This window comes from Rutilus rutilus (genome assembly GCF_951802725.1).
Source record: "Rutilus rutilus genome assembly, chromosome: 25".
NCBI lineage: Eukaryota > Metazoa > Chordata > Actinopteri > Cypriniformes > Leuciscidae > Rutilus > Rutilus rutilus.
Window position 1 is genome coordinate 10,908,168 of NC_140229.1, and position 11,418 is coordinate 10,919,585.

At 35.4% G+C, this 11,418-nt stretch overlaps 1 protein-coding gene across 1 annotated transcript in view; it reads left to right on the plus strand.

The window, feature by feature from the left end:
- The window catches only part of umodl1 (uromodulin-like 1), a 24,982-nt gene extending 13,995 nt beyond the window's left edge, over nt 1-10,987 (plus strand). The window contains exons 14-19 of the mRNA XM_084400015.1: nt 358-815; nt 3,763-3,896; nt 4,363-4,602; nt 7,073-7,232; nt 7,580-7,664; nt 7,781-10,987. Of these exons, the coding sequence (XP_084256141.1) occupies nt 358-815; nt 3,763-3,896; nt 4,363-4,602; nt 7,073-7,232; nt 7,580-7,664; nt 7,781-7,968 (1,265 nt within the window). The 3' untranslated portion in view covers nt 7,969-10,987. The remainder of the gene's footprint in view (nt 1-357; nt 816-3,762; nt 3,897-4,362; nt 4,603-7,072; nt 7,233-7,579; nt 7,665-7,780) is intronic.
- The last annotated feature ends 431 nt before the right edge of the window (nt 10,988-11,418 follow it).

Genomic DNA, 11,418 nt, shown 5'->3' on the forward strand with positions numbered 1-11,418 from the left:
TTTATTTTAATGCTGTAAAACAAAACTTGAAAATATCTTAAGCCTGTGTTAATTACAGACCTTATTTCAGGCATTTAACCCACTCAATAAAACCACTGACTTCAGGACAACAGAACCGGAAATGCTAAAATGCTAATTGCTAACTTGTTTCTGGGTTTTGGCCTACAAAATATGTCATCCCTGAAGCACTCTATTAGCAAGCGGCAACAATCCAATCAATTCTAAGTGGATACAATCAAGTTCTCCCTACATTTTTTTCTATTTCAAAAAGCAGTTTCAATCGAAAAGCTATTTTATTCAGATATACTGTATCTGTTATTTTATTCTCTTCTGTGTTTCTTCCTGTTCATGAAATAGCTTCACCTAATGCCACAACTGTTAATCCCACCACAAACTATCCTGGAGTATCTTCAAATTCCACTGTCACGGACACTACAACATCTATTACAAAAACTACATTTGGAAACCTATCTATGAGCAGTACAGTGAGCACAGCTCATGTTCAGAGCATCACCAAAACAACAGTGTCTTCGACTTCCACAACAAACAGACTCACAACAATGCCAGCAAACATTACTACAACAATACTCGCACACATGACATCAAACATTCAAGTCCGTTTGATCTCATATGTAGCTGTTGAGTGCAGCCTAGGGTATATGTCAGTCTTCATAAGGCGAGAAGTCTTCAAGGCCTACAGCATCCCAGAGATTGCCCTGTACCTCGGTAAACCAGAATGTGTTTTCAACAAAATAAATGAATCCCACGTGTGGGTCACTACAGCTTGGGATAAGTGTGGTATTACACCGGAGCATGTAAGTCCTCCAGTATCATTTAACTCTATACATTGAGTTTATATCAGTGCAACTTTAGTATCATTATCAAGATAATATTGTAGTATTTATTAATACCTTGGATTGTTTTTTCTTTTTCCATATTCATTTTCATTTTAGTTAAAGTTTTTGTAATTTAGTTTTTTATTTTAATTTTTTTTATTTGTATTTGTTTTTTATTTCAGTTTTAGTTATTTTATTATATAAAGTTAAGCCAGTTTTATTATACAATAAGTTGACATGCACTTGACATCCCCTAACAGACATTCTTCTGCCTATAAGAGTATTCATTTTAGTAGACTGTCTGATTAATATCTGCCAACATTTTATTTTGATGATCCCCCAACAGACATTCTTACTTTGGCAGGTGCATGTCAACTTCTGCTGCTAACCCTTTCCATAACAGTCTACTAGTTATTTGTGGAGCTCCACGATTAATCGTTAAAAGATCGTAATCTCGATTTAAACACCCACGCGATCTCATTCCTAAACGAAACCGATTCTCCCGTGTATATTATACCTTTGACAAAATCACAGCGGAACATTCAAATCTGCGAGTCAGAAAGAGCAGATGGCATGTAGGTATTAAAGGGGTGGTTGAATATGATTTCACTTTTCTAACTTTAGTTAGTGTGTAATGTTGCTGTTTGAGCATAAACAACATCTGCAAAGTTATGATGCTCAGTTCAAAGCAAAGGGAAATATTTTATTTTAAAGAAATTGCTTTTTAAGGACTACAACTAACGGCTGGTAGAGACTACACAAGCTTCCTCCCGGGTTAGTGACATCACCAACCTGAGAATTTACATAAACCCCGCCCTCGGAACACGATTTATAGATTATCAAGACAGAATATGCTAATCAATGACTAGAAGATAACTACACATAAGCTACATAAATTCACCAACATAACCATTCAGAAATGTTGTCTACATGTTGTCACTTCTTCTTGAGTCTCTCCATCATTGTCTGATTTCAGTTTGAACATAAAAGGCTAAAAGTTTTTGACATGTTCAGTGCATGTCTATGTGAGGTAAAAGGACATGAGCTCTTGAAGCTCCGCCCTCTGTGCTGGGACTAGCAGCTCATTTACATTTAAAGGGACAGACACAAAACTGTGTTTTTGCTCGCCCTCAAAAAGTGACAAATTCAACATGCTATATAAAAATATCTGTGGGGTATTTTGAGCTAAAACTTCACATACACACTCTGGGGACATCAAAGACTTATTTTACATCTTGTGAAAAGGGCATTATACCACCCCTTTAACAGCTATTAGCCTATATGAAACAGACAAATATTCATATTATCACAGAAGAACTGGTATAAACGTTTATAGTTCGGATATAAACATTGATGTCTATGGAAGCGATAAAAATAGAGTAAATCACCTTTAACATGGCCATTCAAATTACGACTGCGCCAGTAGGTGGTGACAAGTACTAAGACCAGACCATAGTTCAGACTTACCTTTAATGTTCATACCGGAGTCAGACAAAATGGAGAGACTCAAAAAGAAATTACAACATGTAGAAAACATTTCTGAATGGTTAGTTGATGAATTTATGTAGCTTATGTGTAGTTATCTTCTAGTCATTGATTTGCATATTCTGTCTTGATAATCTATAAATCGTCTTCTGGGGGCGGGGTTTATGTACATTTTAGGGTTAGTGATGTCACTAACCTGGAGGAATGTCGTGTAGTCCCTACCAGCAGGTCATTTGTAGTCCCTAAAAAGCAATTTCTTAAAAGGAAAATATCTCCTTTTGCTTTGAACTTTGAGCGTCGTAACTTTGCAGATGTTGTTTCTGATCAAACAGCAACATTACACACTAACTAAAGTTAGAAAAGTGAAATCGTAATCAACCACCCCTTTAAAACTTAATTTTGGAAATATACTTTGTAATACAAAACTTTATATTATTAACTAGCTTTCTATTAATGCAATACAGTGAATGACAGCCGTCTGCGGTCTCCCAGTGGCTTACATTATTGTCAGTTTAGTGTTAGTGAGTAATTTACAGCAAAACAAGATAACATCTATGCTTTCATGTCCAAAAACATTATTTTTGTCCTACATTTCATAATAAAATGAAAAGCTCTACCGACTCATTTTCCGTCCGTTTATTTTCGTGAATTTAAACGTGTACAAACGATTGTGGGTGATTTAATGCCACAAAGGATACATCAGATGCATCCTTCAAAACAGGCCGAATGAATGTGATGCGAAGGCTGCCTTATAAGGATACTTCAAATTGAGATGGCCTTCAGCGACGTTTGATGACGTGGCAGCCGATATATGCAGCTTTCGTAAGATGCAGCCTTCGGTTTGAGAAACACCCATTATCACAGCTTTCATTGTCACAGTTGTAAACACGACAGCGTTCTCCTTCCACGAGGGGGTTTGATGTCACGGCATTTGTTTCCAGGCAGACCATTAAAGAACGTGACACACACGTCTCCTGTAGAATTCAACCAATCAGATGACGACTTTGAAAATCCTGAAGTAAAGTGTTTTTTGTCATTTATGACAAAAGTATTTATGAGTGATTCATTCAATCATTCATTCAATCAATCTGATAAAAAAACAACAACAACAACATTCATTAAGATAAACTGCAGCAATTAACATGTTGTTATGTTTAATTATTAACATAAATTATTAAACTAAACATAAATATGTTTAGTTGTCCGGTCAGAATCGTGTTTGAAACAAAAAAATCTTGATTCTCAATTTATCTAGAATCGTGCGGCTCGGTGACATGTATAGGTGCAATGTTACTTATAGTCAACACAATGTTTGAAGTGCACCATCAAAATAAAGTATTAACAAGTTGTGTTATGTTATGTTTTTGTTAACTATAAAAACTGGTTTATGCAGAATTTAGTATGATAACATAACCAATGTTTTTTTTTTTTTGTCTTTCAGAACAGCACCCATAATTCATTTAATGTGATTCTATACAACAATGTGTCGGTGGCTTCTAATGTGCATCTAGAAGTTCCCATCATCTGCACTTACCCCAGTAGCATCTTCATCTCCACGGGATATGACCCCCCAGGGTACAGTGCTTCCATAGCAACTGTCTCTATGGAGCTTGTTTTTCTCGCTTTTCAGGCTCAGTACCCCGTCTCTTGTCACGTCAAGTACATCTAGACTCAATTTAAGGTGTTAATTATGTCAGCGTATATTAAACAACATACATTTTTCCTAAACTCAGATACCAAACTGAGACCTAACTTAGGGGTGGAATTGAACTCTTAGTTTGTTGTTTTCAGTGGGTGAATCTCATGTGTCCAGGTCACATTTTACACCAAAATCCCCCCAAAAAGGAAGGAATATTTTCAAAAAGAAAATGAAGACTGTTTTAAGAACCATTAAATATATATTATTAAAAATATAATTCATGAAAATGCAAAAAAAAATAGCATTTGGTCACAAAAGCAAAACAGGCTTAATTTTCTTTAAGAATTTTGATTTCTGAGTGAAACTCATTTTGTCGCTACTAACAAACCCTGTCTTTTAAAGGTATTTTGAAATGATCAATAACCCAGTGGCTGGATTGGGTAGCTTCCAGGTTACAGTGCGTCTGCTGAATGGGACGTCTCCATTACCTGACAATTATGCCTTAAACCCTGATGATGAGGTCATTGTTGAGGTTGCAATCAACAGTAATATCACTCAAATCAAAGTTGTCATCAGCAAGTGCTGGATCACTTCAAGCAGCAACTCATCAGAGTCACCCAGCAATGTGTTTCTGCTGAATGGGTGGGTACAGCTGAATAATGTCTTTCAATATGGGAATGTACATTTTGTGAGTAGCCTACTTGTATTTAACGTTACTGTCGTAAATACCACTCACACAGAGCTGTCGTTTTATTTTCCTTGACTCTTCCGACTGCGCCTTCTTTATTTTCTTCGTCGACTCTGCCATGATTAACGTCTGAAATGCGTGCTAGTGTCTTCCTTAGAGGCTGCTTCATAATATATGTTGTTGTTGATGTATGTGACATCGTGCCATAAAGCAAGTCGTGATCTTGGCCCTCTAGCGGTAAAAAAACAAAACTGCAAGAATTGGAGCTCCGGCTCCACCTATGAAAATGGTTATCCTACTGCTCATAAAACATTCACTCCTAGGCTTACAGTTTAGATGGATTTCAAGCTGACTAGCTGAAGACATTACTGTTGCTATATCCAGTAAAAATGAATTCCAGCACAGTGCTACATCATGTTTTAGAATGATCTCTGTTAGAGAGCTACATATGGCAATTTATCTGTTCAATAAAATATTTACCTGTTGAGGAATAAAGTCAACTCCGCATCGCATTTACTAAATAGTGCGGACGATGTACTAATTTGTTACCACGATTTATAAATTGAGGGAACGAATTAGCAAATCGTGCGTACGATTTAGCTTACTATTTAAAAAAAAAAAAAAAAAAAAAACGACTTTATTCCACTATTAATTTCCTTCTCTCTGGGCCTCGAGTGAATTCACGTAGTAAAACAGCGCAGCGCTTCTGTGTTGTACGTCACACGTAGGCTCACTACTGGCAGACGCTGGTCATGGTCAGAATTTTCATTTTTGGGTGAACTATCCCTTTAAGAGTAAATGAATCATGCAAGGTGATTAGTCAATTTACTGGTATTTGCGCCATTATTTACCGCCCCCAAAAAACCTGTCCTAATTGGGAGTTTGTGTTGGTCATTATGGAAGTGATTTGGCTGCATCTGTGTTCTTTAATTTGTGCGTCGTCAGTAGATCACGCGCAGAACTTCCCACTCCCATCGGCGCTTCTTTTGGAAATTACGCTCTTACACTAATTTGCCCTGTTTAGTAAATCTGTCTTTTAGAGCCATGTCAACCTTTCTCGCTGTGACAACTAAACTATGCCACTCGGAGCAACTTTTCTCTTTTCTATTTACTAATATAACAAGAAACGCAATGGCGAGTGACGTATGTGCAATTTCCCACGAAAACCATCCCGCTAGGTCTAAGGGGGTTTGTTTACACAACACCGTTTTCAACAAAAATCGTACAGTAAAACTTTTTATGTGTTATGGCCACTCATTTACACGATACCGTGTATCGTCTCCGTGTCAACTACAAAAACACTAATTTTGTGCACAAAAAATGGAAAGGAATAACTGGTTTTAGTAGGCTACATCATTGTAAGTAAACGTACCCTAAAATATAAACACTTATAATCGGCTTTCCATAGTGAAATGATGAAAAATGCGTTTGGGAAGAAGGCTTGATGATGTATTGACTCATAATTTAAATTTTGTTAATTTTGAACAAAAAAGTTTCATAGTGTATCTTAAAAATTAGGTTTTACCATGATATACAGACCCTTTCCAAAAAATTAGAATGTCATGGAAAAGTTTATTTATTTCCATAATTCCATTCAAAACGTTAAACTTCCATAGATTATAGATTCAGGGCCCACACCTTAAACGATTTCAAGTATTTAGTTGTTTATTTGTACATAATTTGGGCTTCCAGCTCATAAAACCCATGAAAACAGGATTTCAAAAAATTTGAATATTACATGAAATCACACAGTAATTACACAGTGACACCATGGTCATTGAACCAGGTTTTGGTTATTTTGGCAGTGTGGGCAGGTGCAAATCCTGCTGGAAAATGAAGTCAGCATGAAGTGCTCTGAAAATGTCTATCACACTGGACTTCAAGCATCTTGGATTGTGTGCCTCTCCATTCTTCCTCCAGACTCTGGGACCTTGGTTTCCAAATGAGATGCAAAATTTGCTCTCATCAGAAAAGAGGACTTCGGTCCACTGTGCTTTATTAAATCCAGAGTCAACGCAGCCGTCTACCAGGACATTTTCAGAGCACTTCATGCTTCCTTCATTTTCCAGCAGGATTTGCACCTGGCCACACTGCCAAAATAACCAAAACCTGGTTCAATGACCATGGTATCACTGTGTGATTTCATGTAATATTCAAATTTTGTGAGCTGGAAGCCCAAATTATGTACAAATAAACAACTAAATACTTGAAATCGTTTAAGGTGTGGGCCCTGAATCTATAATCTATGGAAGTTTAACATTTTGAATGGAATTATGGAAATAAATAAACTTTTCCATGATATTCAAATTTTTTGGAAAGGGTCTGTATATAATCACAGGTGCTCAACTGTCAACATTTAACTGTTCTATTATTAGAAACACGCTGTGTAATGCCAGTGTTCACACATCTCTCACTACTCCTCAGATGTGCAGTGGCAAACAAATACACAACTGTTCTTCAGAACGGAAACAGCACTGTGTCTTTGCTGTCAGTGCAGATCTTCTCACTCGTGAATCTGGACGTCATCTACCTGCACTGCCAGATCCAGATCTGTGTTGAAATTCTGGAAAACACCTGCAGACCTGTGGGTTGAGAGCTTACATTCCATGTAATTCTTTCATATACAGTGGCCTTACCAAGCATTTGGACACTTAGGCCTCACAAACCAAGAATTAAGTGGCACCTGCAATTATTATTTTATTTTATAGGCTACTATACATTTCTGTATTCTAAGTGTCCAAATATATTGGGACCACTATAGTTTATGCTAAATAGATAAATAATTTAATAATTGCTGTGGTTGTATTACAATTTATTTTACAAATTATTTATTTTTTAGTTTATTTTTTACTTTTTGGCATAAATTAAAAGAACAGCATGAGAACGGCAATGTGAGAAAGTTTAATATATAATCTTTTTGCAATTCATTAGGAATGTATGGGGAGGGCATACAGGTCTTCCAGCTTATTTGGATCGACAGAGGCTTCCGTTGGACCCTTAAACAGATTACGTAAAGGTAAATACTTGAGTACTAATAAAAATGAATGCTCATATAATGTCTTTATTCCTTGTATATAAGGACATTTCAGCTGACAAAATCACTACTAAATCTTTTTTTTCTTCTTCTTAAAGCATCTCCCCAAACTGATACATCAGATTCTCTGCAGACTATTGGATTTGTTCTACTTGGCGTTGGTGTGTTTCTATTTTCCCTGGCTGCCATCGCAGGATTGGTGTATCACAAAAGGAAAATCGGGGTCTACAACTTTAATTTCAAACCACAGCAGGAGAACTTCAGCTATAATGTTTTTAGCACGTAACTGCTCTGTAACCATAAACTGAGGTTTAATGTTATTATTGGATATTACTAATATGACTATTACTAAATATTACACATTACTACTAATATTACTGCACTGTAAAAAAAATATTTTCATGATTTTTCTCAAAATTTTTTCTTTTGTCAAATCAACTTAGATCATTTTTGTTCAGATAACATATTTTGAATTTATGTTGATTAATCTCCTTCATAGTATTAACTCACATTTTTTTATTTCAATAAACTCAAAATTAAGGCAATCAGGTTACTTACTTTTTTAAGTTAAATCAACAATATGTTTTTACAGTGTAAAATTGGATATTACTAATAATTTAGCATATAGAACATTAAAAATAAGAGTTTAATTTAACTATATTTTTGTACTAATTTACAAGTCACTTTAATTTAACTTCTCTTTTTTTTTAACTTTTTTTTTTAGCACTATAAAACTTAAAACAAACTACCAAATACACAGCTTTGTCAGTGATGGCACTCTCTTAAATATGCCACTAGAGGACGCTGTTGTATTAGCGGTGCAATTTGATAGCTTTGGTCTGTTGTCTGCATGTGCTGTAGCTACATTGAGTGGCAGATGAAAACGTGACTTGTTTTATTAGTTATATTTTAAATAAATGTATACTTTACCTGTCTATTAAATGTTCTATCAAATTAGTGTTTCAGACTGTTCATTTCTTAAAAAAAAAAAAAAAAAAAAAAAAAAAAAAGGTTTAAGGAGTGCATGTAATATGAGTAGCCTACATTATTTTTTATTTTTTTATTTTTTTTACTAAACCCTATCGTATAACCCTACAACTCTTGGAATATGTAACGTATGGACCATTTTTTAATACTTTTGCGTTTTTTTGTTTGTTTTTTAAACCTTAATCCTGGCCGTGATTCACTGCCATTATATGGAGTGCGAGCGGGACTTTTTATTTTTTAATTCTCATTTTGTGGTCAGAAAAAGAAAGTAGGACATACACAATTAGAATAACACCAGGCTGAGTAAACGATTAATTCATTTTTACTTTAGGATGAACTAACCCTCTAACATTTCCTAAAAAAATATTCGAGTAGGCCTATCCGAGACTTTGATTGAATGCATGGACCCTGTGGGAGAGAACAAAACCTCCTTGCATTGATTGTTGGCTGAAGGGGTTTGTGAATTCTCCAGAGACCTGGGGCCGTATGTATAAAGCCACTCAGAGTACAATTTTAGTCTCAAGTCTGTCAAAATTCTAAGAATGACGTCATTTTACTTTTATTCCTAGACTTAAGAATAAGTGTGATTCATAAAGGTTCCTAAGTGTCAAGACTAGGTCTCAGCTCCTACATTATTTAAGAGAGCTGAAGAGGTCTCCTAACCTAGTTAGGATTAACAAGATGGCAGCAGAGAGGAGGAGGCCACGCACTTTTCAATGAAAATATGATGTATTGGAGTTACAGTAAATGATGACGGAGTTGATTTTATAGCAATTAAATGAAAGGAAAGTAATAATTACATTGTTGCTGACTGGAAAAAAGCAGCAGTACACCCGGTGATGACTTGCGCTCATCATTCACACACAGTAATCAGGGTCTTAATAGCACTATTGTGGCACTGACCACACCAAACACATTAGTGGCTAAAAGTGATGTGCGGAGTTTTTTTTATATATTTTTTTATGACCCTACAAGTTTGCTTAAACCATCAAAATATAAGGAAAATAAAACTTAGTGAAGATATTTATCTGACAAAATTATTTCAAGTCAAGTCACTTTTTGTTTCAAAGCAGCTTTACAGTGATAACAGGAAAATAATGCAACAAAGTTAGTTTGGGCTGTACAGCAGCTCTAGAAGAAAATAGTGCCATTGTGCAGCTTAAGTTAGTTCAATGATGATTCATTTCCATTGTAAAAGATCATTAGTTATCTATTTAGTTCATTATACAGCCGCTCTGAGAAAACAGTGATGTCTTCGTTCAGCTCAGTTCAGTTCTCAGACAATGGTGTCAATCCAGGCAGATCAATAATATTGATAAAAAAAGGGCAAACTACAGCTACATTTTTATTTTATTTTTAAACTAAAAAGCTCACAGGAGAAGAAAAAAAATCATACATTGTCTGCAACATAGTCAGTTATTAATATTTCATTGTCCTCTCTTGTTCATTTGTTTGCCTGGCTTGGCTAAAAATGATGTCTGTACAGTTTGACATGTTTCATTGTGTTGTCACAAATAAACAATTGACTCCAAGCACAACTACACAATACGCGTACAAAATCTTTAACACATTTTTAATACTATTTGAATAAAGGGTGAGTCTGTCCATTTTCCTTGGCCTCACTTTTGGCCAATACTATATGGCAGTTCTTTGACTTTCCAATTGATCTTCAAATCTCGCAGTAAAATAAAGCCACTTTATTGAGTATTTCGGGCTTTCCTGAGTTGTTGGATCCATTGATGGAACTCATGTTTGCATAATTGCTACAACTGTAAATGAGGAGACACGCATCAATAGAGAAGGGTTTCTACAGCATAAATACTAATTTGTGATAATTTTGCACAATGCACTGCAAAGCATTTTTTTTTTATAAATTTAAATATTAAAGCTTCAGTGTCTTAATTAAATTATTTTATTATAATTAGATTAAATGATTGGTGTCATGCTGCAGTGACCTCATCCTTGCAGGCTCACTATTGGCTGATTCAGTGGTTGAGGGCAGCCATTTTGGGTTGACATCATTGTAGTCCTTAGTTAACAACACTTAAGTCCCACTTCAGTCAGCACTTAAGAATCAGTCTTATACTTTACTGAAAGTTGCTTTTAGCTGCTTTATAAAAGTCTCCTACTCTTAGAAAAGTCCTACTCTTTACTAAGTATTTTCTGACACTTAAGTCAAAGCTTAAGACTATTCTTAAGAGCATTTCTTAGAAATTTTATACATACGGGCCCTGGGCCCGTATTCATAAAGATTCTAAGAATCCTCTCAGAAAACTCTTAATTTATCTTAAAAACTTTTATGTAGGAGTCTTAGCTTAAGAGCGATTCGGGACCGATCTGAGAGCAACTCTGAGTAAGGAAAAGACAAAAACTTTCATCTTAGTGAGGAGGCGGGGTTGACCCCGTTGCTATGTATGACACAATCTTTTGAAGACTGTGATTGGTTGGTTGTCCAAGAAGGAAAAAAAAAAGTGGTTTTAATTATAGGGTCTATTCTAAGCCTTCACTTTGAAATTACATGCATAATTTTTCCTATTTGATCGTTCTCACACACACACACATTATATATGTGTATATAAATCCTTTTTTTTATTTACCATGCTGTTCATTTCCTATAAGGTATTTGATTGGCTTAGAATGATAAAAAATGTTCCACTCTTTACAATTACACTGATTGCTGGCATGTCTATTTGAGTGGTGGTTTGAATGTTGGTTTTAATGTATCAAACATGGAATTTTCCCAGTTGCC